The sequence below is a fragment of the Microtus ochrogaster genome, linkage group LG9 (genome assembly GCF_000317375.1).
Source record: "Microtus ochrogaster isolate Prairie Vole_2 linkage group LG9, MicOch1.0, whole genome shotgun sequence".
In the NCBI taxonomy this organism is placed as follows: Eukaryota; Metazoa; Chordata; class Mammalia; order Rodentia; family Cricetidae; genus Microtus; species Microtus ochrogaster.
The window spans coordinates 5,772,762-5,784,476 of record NC_022034.1 but is presented as its reverse complement, the minus strand read 5'-3'; the positions used below and the strand labels follow the sequence as shown (position 1 = coordinate 5,784,476).

At 48.1% G+C, this 11,715-nt stretch overlaps 1 protein-coding gene and 1 pseudogene across 3 annotated transcripts in view; both read right to left on the bottom strand.

The window, feature by feature from the left end:
• Pde10a (phosphodiesterase 10A) overlaps positions 1-11,453 on the bottom strand; it is a 444,083-nt gene extending 432,630 nt beyond the window's left edge. For 2 of the 3 annotated variants that reach the window (XM_026787447.1, XM_026787448.1), the window contains exon 1: positions 9,507-9,836. In XM_026787447.1, coding sequence (XP_026643248.1) covers positions 9,507-9,612 — 106 coding nt within the window. In that variant the 5' untranslated portion in view covers positions 9,613-9,836. Of the gene's footprint in view, positions 1-9,506; positions 9,837-10,886 lie in introns of those variants that run through there. The other variant, XM_026787449.1, reaches the window with a different exon arrangement.
• Positions 5,623-5,929, bottom strand: LOC101990650 (annotated as a pseudogene).
• Positions 11,454-11,715: the final 262 nt, after the last annotated feature.

Below are 11,715 nucleotides of genomic sequence, written 5' to 3'. Positions count from 1 at the left end.
GCGCGCACGTGTGCACTGGTGTAAGCTCCTCTGGGCACGGGAGGACAAGAACACATTGGTTTGGGGCTGGCCACCAAGTCCCAGCAATCCTCATATCTCTGCTGGGGTAATGGGCACACACAGTCATAGACGACTCTTTACATGAACACCCTCATGCTTGAATCAATTATTAAAAGATTATTAAACTAGCTTGCAAGACTGGATGCGGCCTTTCCCTGCTCAGCACTGCTGTCTCTGAGGTCACCGCATCCTGACTGACACCTCAGTTGTACCTGTGCCTCTACTGCACCTAATTCCAGACAATCACAGTGATAGGCAAGGCAGGGATAGAACTGGATGAGACTGGTCTTAAGGGGCAATGTTAGCCAGCGGTAGTTATGTGTTCGACTGACACATTGTACAGACCTTTTCTCTGTATGCCATGGCAAATTTGTCTCTGCAATACACATATAGACACTTACAATGTAGCTAAAACAGATTCTGCATTCTCTCAACCATTGTTACACAGGCGTGTTAGTTATAATTTTATCATTTAAAATGCACAGTTCTTTTTTATTATAGACTGAGACACTGACATCTGTTGGGCCCTAAGTGAAACCAGACAGGTGACAATAGCCCATAATCTTTGCTGAGTTCCCAGGTCCTTGGTGACACCAGGTGAGAGCCAGAAGGCAGGGTCTGTGGGCAACTGAGCTGCTCCATTTGAGTTCAAGGAAAGGGGGAATACAGCATAAATACATCTCAAGGATGGGGCCTTGGTGGAACTTGTGGGGAGGTAATTACCTTTGATAGCATAATCTTATAGCCTGGAGGTCATCAAACCCTTGCTAACACTTCCAAAAGTATTCCAAGACCCTAGTCCTCACGGACTTGTGGGCACTGTGACTGTGTGCATCCTTCCCAGCAGCCTAGACAGGAACCAGTCTGCACTGGTGCTGTTGGCAGAACTTGCTCAGAGACAGTTAAGAATTTGCTATAAGTAACCCAAGACCCTGGGGTCTCCTAAGGGTCACCCCTCCTTCTCACACTACACACCAGTGACATAATAGATGACATCACTCCTGGGCTCTGAAGTCCTCATCGGTCACCTGCTAGTCAGGGCCCTCCTATGCTTTATCTCCTCCTGTCTGCAGCAACCAAAACCATCCATGTCAGAGGCCTGTGGTGTGCTCCTCCAAACGTCAGCTCTCTGCTGCAAACAGAGGGAGTTTGGAATGGCACACAGCTACAACAACTAAGATGATAACCAGAATTCCCCACATCTTCACAGCACCTGTCACTTAAGTATGGGATCTATTACCAGAGTAAGGGGTGACATAAAAGCATATTCGTCCCTTTCGACTCTACTTCATGGTTAGCCTAGGTTAGCCACAAAAGAGACCAGCAAATGACTGTCACTATGCCTCAATGCATGAGTGCCTCAAAGAGACAAAAATCAAAGTCACAACTGGGGAAATGACAAAACCTTTGTCCTCTCCTACTTAAGCTCTGGACAGAGATTCCTAAATCTGGAGGGTCTCTCCAAGGAGACACAACCGCCCAGCCAGTGTCCACTTGTAGCCTCGGGGACAGCCCAGCACCCTTCTCCTTAGCTCCAACACTTTAGTCCACAGTTCAGGTCCCAGACGCAACACAGTCGCACTCCGTGCAGCAGGGAGCGATGGCTGCTGTCTTCGTCAACCAAAGTCATGTGTGTAGTTTTATTTTCTTTTGTTCTGGCCCCACATTAGAGCGCCAACATGATGTCAGCTGTTTTCCACTCTTCTGGATCTTTGCTCTTTGGGGGACCTGCCACCCAGCTCCCAGATAAATCACACATGGGGTCTTATTCTTTCTTGTGAATGCCTGGCTTTAGCTTGGCTTGTTGCCAGCCAACTTTTCTTAAATTATCCTGTCTACCTTTTGCCTCTGGGCTTTTACCTTTCTCTTTCTTTCACTCTTGCTCTGTGTCCAGCTGTTGGCGTGTCCCTGATGTCCTCCTCTCCTTGTTCTCTTGCTCCTTCTATGTATTCTCTCTGCCTGCAGGTCCTGCTTATCCTTTCTCCTGCCTCACTATTGGCCGTTCGGCTCTTTATTAGCCCATCAGGTGTTTTCAGAGCTTCACAGAGTTAAACAAATGCAGCATAAACAAAAGCAACACATCTTTACATCACTAAACAAATGTTCCACAGCATAAACAAAAGCAACACACCTCATAATATTTACCAATGCTTGCCTGCCAATACCTATTTTTAAAATAATTCTAGTTTATTATCAAGGTTCTTTAACCAAATTGAAAATGTTTCCAAACTGAGGTGTGTGAGCCACATCTGGAACTTTCTCATGAATAAAATCTGCCAATTTAATGCTAGACAGAACCAGATGTCATGGTACACTACTGTACTCCCGGTGCTTGAGAGGTAGAGACCAGAGGGTCACGAGTTCAAGATCATCCTCAGCTACATAGGAAAGTTAAGGCCAGCCTGGGCTGTTTGAGACCCAGTCCTGTTTCTTTTTCATTGCTGTGGTAAACATCATGACCAAAAGCAACTTTCAGAGGAAAAGATCTATTTCATTTTACAGATCATGGCCCACCATACGGGAAGTCAGGACAGGAACTCAAGGCAGGAACCTGGAGGCAGGAACTGATCCAGAGGCCATGGAGGAGTACTGCTTACCGTCTTGCTCAGCTGCTTTTTAATATGTAACCCAGACCCACCTGCTCAGGGGAGGCACTGTCTACAGTGAGCTAAACACTCCCACACCAAAAATGTATCAAGAAAATATCCCACAGACTTGCCAGCAGGCCAATCCATGGAAACAGTTCCCATCTGAGATTATCTCTTCCCACATGACCTCAGTGTAAGTCAAGAAGAAAAAGAAAACCGATTATTACAAAATGGTCTATAGAGTGCCTCTTATTCGGTTGTGGTTACCAGTCCATGGGACAATGCCTCCTGATTTAGACAGGCTCTCTCCCTGCCCTGGTTAATTCTCTCTGGAATTGCTATCACAGACTCTCCCAGGATCTGTTTTATTGATCCCCAAGTTCTTCTCAATCTAGTCAGATTGATAATCAGCACTGACCACCTACAAACCCTCTCTAGGGACTGGAGACATGACTTGAATGTTAAGAGCCCCAGATTCTCCTGTAGCGGACCCAGGTTCCATTCCCACACAGTCAGAGATTCCTAGCACCCCCAGGGTGGCGCACAGCATTCCATAAATCCAGTTCCATGGGATCTGAGGCTTTTTGTCCTCCAAGGCCATTGCACTCACGTGCATGCCGTCAAACACTCAAACACATTCTTAAAAATCTTTTAAAAATTATTTGTGGATTTAATCTTTTTATCAAAGGCTGTTTATATTTTGAATATTTTATCTACTGGTTTGAGGGGATATTTGTCTTGTACCCCAATTCTGACATCCCAGGTGGTACAGATGTAAGATAATTGGCCTTCAGAGGCCTTGACAGGGGGAATCACACCTTTGACCTAATTTCTATATCCAGGATTCTAAAACATATAAATTTATATAGCCATTCAACTAGTATTTTCTGCTTGCTTACCACATTCTTTATTAAAGCGAAGGGCTATTATCTTGAATATTATTCAATAAAGGCTTAATTAAATCTATTATGGTATGCTGTACCATAGAATGCCATGCAGACAAATTTTTAAAAACAAAGGTCAGGCTGGAGAGATGGCTCAACAGTTAAAAGCGCTTGCTCCTCCTGCAGAGAACCTGGGCTCAATTTGCAGCACTCAGATGGCAGCTCACAACGGTCTCTCTGTAACTCCAGTTTTAGGGGATCTGAGGTTCTCTTCTGACCACCAGGCATGCGCATTGTGGGCATAAATAAAAATATCACTCAAATGTATAAATCAATCTTTAACAAAATCAAGAAAACAAAGTCGATCTGTCTATGCTGATAAGTTCCAAAATACACACAAGTGAGTCAACCAGGATGAAGGGGAAAGTGGGGAAGGATGCCGTATTACGGTGAGCCATCACCTGGACAGACCTCTGTGGGTACCATACCATAGCTCCTTTGGCTACATCAATGTGGCTGACCTTAGGGTAGGGTAGGAGGAAGCCATATAGCACAGCTCTGTGCATTCTTCTGGGACGGTTTTTTGAATGGTTGAACATTTTTTTATTAAGTATGATTCTCCAGCTAAGCAGGTGAAGCTAGTTTCTGCTTACCCAAGGAACAAATACTCCCTTTGTATTGTTTAGTCTGTCCACAGAAGGGCTAGGAGGTAGCATTGTTGCATAACCCTCCTGTTTCTTCCCAAGGCTGTTCTCCCTGGGGAGAGGGGCAACTGTCAGGAGCACACTGGGGATCTTCAACTCCTGGGTTGCGTCTTTTGAGGGTGGGTCAAAAGATGACCTCTGTTGTAGCTCCGGGATGCTCAGAGCCGGTCCTCTAAAGCAACCGTCTTTCCAGTTGCTGGTCTTTCAGGTTGTCTAATCTGTAGAGAGCATTTGCCCACCTCTCAGAGGGATCTGCGTTGGCTTCTCCTGTGAGGTGCCATCTACCCTGGAGTGCAATTACGGCTTATCCAGTCTTCACACGCTATGCTTACAGTGTAGGCACTCGGTCTCCACTCCATTCTACGCTCTGGTCTTTTCCCCGAAACTCACCTCCCTCCTACAGCATCCTTGACCCCCCCCCCATGACAGTCTCCTTTATAGTGTGCAGCCAAAGAAGCTCTAACAGTTTTGTTTTTAAGTTTTCAAGGCATAAAACTGGTTCTACCTAGCACACCAATAGTTCTGGACTCCCCCCCCAAGCCAACCACTCATGATCATTATACAAAAGCCATCAAATCCACTGTCACTGATATTCCAGATACTTCCTTATGGGAAACCACCAACTTACTTCTGTCATTGATCCAAGAGACATGGAAGAGCGTGCCACAATGCCATAGCAGAGAGCATCATGGTTCTGAGACTCCCAGGAATGCAAACTACAAGCAGGACCTTCCCAGGCCAGTCCTGTGCACAGCAACCAGGGTTGTCCCATACCTGGTTCTAGACACCAAGAGCACAAGGCCAGGATCTCAACGACATCATCCTGAACCAATCACATCTAAAGTGGAAGCTCCCTAGTTTTTAAACACCTGTGACAATAATTTAATACACTAGACAGTTGAGAAGCCATAAGCCATATGAGGAGAAACGGAGGTTAGAATCTGAAGACAGAATGGCAAAGCCCTTGGTAGCAGAAAAAGGGGTGATGAGCCCAAGGGAACCCACAGGGGCTGAGAGCAGTGATCTGAAGGGAGGTACCTGGGGGAAATGGGGCTCAATGTGACGTCAGTGAAGAGTGGCAAGCGATACATTGTAATTAAACCAAAGTCTCTAAGTAAATTATAACGCTTTGAATAGAAACTCAGAGGAAACAAAATGCTAACAGAAAAAATGAGGTCTGTTCTTATGAGATCAATAAATACAATGGTGCAGCCTGCTTATCAGAGGCACGTTGCACACAGACTCCAAAGCTTCCATCAGCTTCACGAGTGACTGCCATGGATGGTGTACTCTTTTTTTTTTTTAAACACATCTGCCTTTATTGTAAACAGCAGTTGGGACACTTGTAGCAATGGTAAAAAAATTAATTTACAAAAGCAGGGACTTGGTGAAGCTTCCTGGTGGGTACCCTTGGGAACTCATACGTAGATGCCAACCCAGAGCAGGAGGAAGAGGACTCCAAAGCCCATGAAGAGTGACCACCAAGGAGATGAGGAGCTCTTTGTTAATGTCACGAGTGTACTTGGTGGAGATGACCTCGTAAACGAAGAACCAGACGGTGAAGAACATGCCGATGGCCAGAAGTAATACAGTCAGGTGTGGGAAGACGGCTGGGTTGACAGGGCTGGTGTACCTACTCATGGCTTCGAGCTCCATTTTGCCCCGCACACGATAAACCACCGGTCCACCACCAGAAGAACATGTCAGCAGAAGCCTGGATGGTGTACTCTTATGTCTAAGTTCAAAGCCATGGAGAAAAGTAGAAACAAAAGTATCCTGGCTGGCTTTCCGTTGCTGTGGTAGACAGCAAAACCAAAAGTGGCTTGAAGGAGAGGTTTGTTTCAGCTCTCAACTCCCAGGCCACAAGTCCATCAGTGAAGGAAGTTAGGGCAGGGACTCAAGGCAGGACCTGGCATTGAGGTCATGGAGGAAAGCAGAAGCTATGGCTTTGCTCACCTATCTTCCTAATACAGCCCAGGCCCACCAGCCTAGGGAGGGTATCACCCACAGTGGGCTGGACCCTTCTACATGAATTATCAACCAAGAAAATGACCCATAGATGTACCCAGTAGCCAATCTGATGGAGGCACTTCTTCAGTTGAGGGCCCCTCTTCCCAGGTGTGTCAAGTTGACAACAAAGATTAGCATTGCCAAAATAAAACGAAGCTAGCATTGTTAGATTGAGTATCAAATTTCTCTAAATCATTAAGATAAACGTTGTATGTGGCTATTTTCCAGGAGTCTCAGTACATATGCTGTACTTGGAGCCTGCTGGAGACTACAGGAGAACTATACTCTGACCATGATTTCTTTTTAATGTGTACAGGTGTTTTATCTGCATGTATGTCTGTGCTCTTCATGGATGCCTAGTGCCCTCAGAATCCAGAAGAGGACTTTGGATCCCCTGGAACTAGAACTAGTTATAATGTGGGTACTTGGAATTGTACCCAGGTCTTTGGAAGATTAACCAAAGCTCTTAACCAGTAGGCCATCTCTCCAGCACCTCTGACTATGATTTTATAGTCATATACACACATGCCCATAGACTGAAGCAAAAGAAAACCTTCAATAGATACCTCAGTGAGTGTTCAGACAAATCTGTGATGTATGCTTCATTTCCCCCTTTTAACCAGTTATTAAGATAGATTTACCAAGGATGATGAGAAAACCAAATCACCTATGTTTAAACCCCATGACCCAATATGACCCTAATCTCATATTCCCAAGAAACTTCCAAGGAGTAGGCATCAGCACAGGACCTGGCTCCGGCACCCCCCTGGCTCTGTGGTGAACCACACACTCAGCATGCATGTGAAGAAGACGCTCAAAGGAGTGGTGGGGTCTGTTCTTAAGTTCAAGTCCCCGAGCCACTCGTTCCTAAAATGCTATATGCTTCAAACTTCAAGTAGAGATGCTGGTACACGATCTTCAAACCAGTGGATACCACCCCTAAAAGGCTACCTCCCGTTGCTTCAATTCAACACCAACTTATACTCTGCAGGATTGGAATGAACAAACACATTGCCTTTTCATTCACTGTAACCTCAGGGAAACCCTCAGGGTCAAGGTCAGCCAGATCCTTCTCTGGTCTTCAAGAAAGTCATCAGCTTGACCTAGATTCCAACAGGAACCCAGCAAAAACAGCTGTGATGTGGCACTGACATCTCACCCACAAGCGAGGGTCATGTGTCACCACCAGCTGTCACTCAAACCTTGTGCCACTTAGTGTCCCTTCCCTAATTGTCAAAGCAATAGTCGTATACACATAGGACCACACACACACCATGTAGACACAGAGACCTGTTTCTCACTCTCTTGCCCTGTGCATGGCTTCTAAGCCACACTCCCCATTTCCCACCCAAAAGTAGCCACAACACAATAGTTGAGTGCTCATGCCCTCAAGGGTTTCTTGAGTTCGGTGTCTTCAGATGAACAACGCAACTCTTTAGGTAGAATCCTGACTCACCCAGTTCAAGGGTCGCCGCAAAGTCTTTAAGTTTTAAGGGCTCAGCAAAACCAGCGTATTTCAAAATTATGATAATCTCCGACTGCTACAGACATAGGTACATTGCACTACCCATTGTAACTGGCAACGCCTTCCCTGTAGAGCCCCATCATCTGGGAAACAGGAATTCTATGCAGCTGGGAGCACAAGCTCTTGTTTTGTTCTAGCTCTTCCAAAAAAACATAGATGAAAAATGTTTGTTAAAATATAATACTTGTTTCTTCTTTTAGAACTGGCAGCCATGCATTCATCAATTAAGAAAGTAACGTAACATGTACCTGGGTTGTTATTTACCATAACAGTGAGATCAGTTCATATAGACATCTTTAGTTCTTGTGACAGAGCAAACTTAGGTCCTAAGCAATAATGAATATAGAATTGATAAATGTGCTGGACGCCGTGGTGGTATGGAGTCATTCCCCTGCTATGAAGTAAAAGCATCAACCATTCAAATAAACCCATCTGAAGTTCTTACCAATTACCCCTGCACCCAACAAAACTACGTAAGCAATGCTTTAGCTTGTTGGACACTAATAACTGAGCAATAAATCATCAAAAATGCACAGTCATTAGAGATCACCTCTTTCGTGGTAGCTGGGCAGGATCAATCAACTTCCCCTAACACTCAAATGTACCGAGCAGGGAGAGCCACATCCCAACCCTTGGTTTCTCGATTTTGCAGGAGAGCCTTGCAGGTTTTGAGTGCAAACAGCTCCACCTTCTCTGCAAGGGGAACTTTGTACCTCCATGCCCACTGTGACATTGAAAGAGATGGACCAAAGACTCCATCTTGGAGCTCGCAGCCATCTGATGCTCTGCCTCTGGGAGCCTGCCTCCATGGGCTGGCGACAGGGAAGAGGCAGACAAGCAGAGCTGCTCTTTTCGGCTGCCCACCCATCTGGGTCCCATCACCCGGGTGAGTCTTCTCATCACCTGATCTACATCTTAACCAAATAAAACCTCATCAGCCCTCCTTTTCATTTTACCTCCAACCCAGAAAAAGGCTTGACTGCATCATTTGGGCCTCCTTTTAACCAAACCCAGAATGCTTTAAGTGAAATAAAAGGTGTCTGTCTAGGTTTCTTTTATGTGGAAACCAGAGATCCAAGTATCACTTTTGTTTCGTAGGGAATTTTCCATCTTTACTTTTTCTCTGGTATCTTTCCAGGCAGAGACGATCCCAACTGCTTCCCTTCTCCATCTCCCCTTGAAATGCATCACTCCATCTGCTCAACCCTCACCTCCAACTTCAGGAGGACCGAGGCCCTGCCTGTGCAGAGGATGAAGATTCCTCATGACGCAACCCTCAACATCCCTGGACTGGAGAAGCATGGGAGAAGACAGGGGCCCTCACTGCTGTCCCCATCGGCAACAGGCACTAGGGAACATCACCAGCACCCCTCCCTCCAGATCGAGGGTCCTGAGCACCCACATGGGCCATCTGTCCACAGGATAGGGTCTTCACCCAGTGCACAGACAACAAGACAAGCAGGGAGAGGAGGCGGCCAGCATCCTCAGTCAGCCCTTCCTGGCTCCTCCTGCCTCCTTCCCTTGCCACCCAGCCTCTCCCCCAGTGTGCCCCAAGTTCGCAGGGATCTGGGTCTCTGGCACCAGCCTAGCCAGCTCTTCTGCACCCCACCCCCAATTTCCCATCTATGGGTAGGTCTACCCAGTTGCTCTGAAGACTGGGGCATTCCTGTGGAGCATCTCAGCTCCGAAGCTCTCGGCATGTGCTCAGTCCTCTGTCTCCTCCCCCTCCCCCTACCTGGCTCCTCGCTGCTGCCCCCAAACCAGGCAGTGGGTTCCTCCTCTGGGAGCTGGGGTTCTCCTCCACCTCCTCCGCCCTCGAGGGCTTTGCGCTTCTTCGACATCTCTGCCCAGGGCCTGGGGTTTGGGGGTTTTCTTTCCCCTCCCCCTGGGCCCTCCCCTCTCGGTGAGAGTGAAGGTGGGGTTAGGTGGAGAGGAAAGGGGTGGGGAGAAGAGGCCAGGGAGGAAGAAGGAAAGAAATTGCCTCCGAAAGACTGGAAGGTATCTGGAAGGCAGGCAGGAGAGGCAGAGACCTGTGCTGAACCCCCAGGATTGCTTCCATCAGTGTGGCCCTACTCTGGAGCTCTCCTCCTCCTCCTCCTCCTCCTCCTTCCTCTCTCTCTCTCTCTCTCTCTCTCTCTCTCTCTCTCTCTCTCCCTCTCCCTCTCTCTGTCTCTCTCCCTCTCTCCTCCTTTTTCTTCTATTAAAAGAGTGAGATGAGAGAGGAAATCAAAACCCAAGAGGAGAGGCTCCTCCGAAACCTCAGAGCTTTCCAGCTAATGTGGGAGGGGACTGGGTAGGGTACTCTCCCTCTCTCTCTGAGGACTCTGGGTCCTGCCTGGCTGTGAGGAGCCTGTGTGTGGCTGTAACGGAAGGAACCACAGGCAGAGTGAGGGATGTTTGATTGGGATGGTTGGGACGTGGTTTCAATAGCTTGCCAAATAAAAATAAACAAAATGCTACTGAAGACAACAGAGATCTTTCTGACACTGGGGATTCAGGACCCCCTTCTCTCTGATGACCTCATGTGATATCTCACAGAAGAGACAGGGATGACGGTGGATAGACAGGGATGGTCAGTTCAGGGACCCTGCTGAGGACCTGAGACCCGACAGCAGAAAGGAAGGAGGAGGTTGAGGTGCACTACAGCCCTCTCTGAACCACCTCAAGAGGCACCTGCCGGCCTGGCTAAGCAGCCACTGCAGATGCAGCTGGGGCGCAGGGGGCTCTGAAACTTGAGCTCAGAAACTCCAGAACCCTGGAGTGATGAGCCCAGGCTGTCGCTGGGCACTGGGGTTGGCAGCAGGCTTTTCCTCACTTCTCCCTCAAAGCCTGTGTCTCTAGCGTGACAAAGCCCAGCGCTTTTCGTTTCCACTCTTCTCCCCATTCACCCCACGGACATTCACAAACACCGCACAGGGCTCACGCACATTTTCTCACTGCTGAAAACCTTGCCGGGAGATACATGCTGGCAAGGATTTTTATTTTTTTTTTCTCCTTAAGTAGAAAAAAAAGGTTTGGAAGTAAGTTTTCTTTCTTTTTTTCTTTTCTTTCAATCCATCCCCCCGTTGGACTCTTAGTGGTTAATGTTATATTAAAAAAAAAATTATCAACTTACCCGCCAAAGTGTGCTCCAGTACAAAACTCCTTTCTGCTTCGTTTCCAGTTCACAAAATTAAAGCGGGGCGGTGGTGACGGGTCTCTGGGAACGGTGGGTCCAGGCTCCATCCAGAGTTGCTGAAAACAAGTCACCAAACCAGAGTGGCGCAAGTTCAGGACCTGTCCAAGACGCTGGCATAGGCTCCATGCAGCAGTCTTATTCCAAGGGCTTTGGGTACTCGGAGTTTCCGCGCTGGTCATCTCGCCAAAAGGGGAGAGAACTCTAACAAAGCAGGAGGGAGGCTACCCTCTCCTGCCTGCCTTTCTGGGGTCCTCGGGAGAGCCTTTCCGGGGTCCTCGGGAGAGCCTTGAGACGCCAATGAAGACTGGTCCATCTCAGCTCAGCCTCTGGACAGAAGCAACTTTAGGACCCACACACCTAGGAGTAGAGTGTGTCTACGAGTGTGCATGTGTGTGTTCACGCGCGTGTGCGCGTGTCCAACCCGTGTGCCCGCATATACTTCACTTGGGTAGGGGGGGTGCGTGTGCTACGAAGAGCCACTCACTCTCCCTGGCTGCTGGAACTTAGAGAGTTTTCCTTTAAGCCAGCAACGCTGATGCTTGGACACCCCCCCCCTCCCCGCGTCCAACAGGAGGCGATGACGTCTGCAGCCTCGTTGCCAGAGCAGTCCCCAAGCGGCGGCTGCTGTTCATTGACAGGAGCAGAGGCTCGGACGTCAGCAGCCGGACCTTGGCGACGCTGCTCCCGCGGAGACGGCTCCCACCCCCGCACCTGCCAGCCCGCGGGGGAGGAGGGAGTGAAATCAAAGCCGCGGAGGAGCGGATTG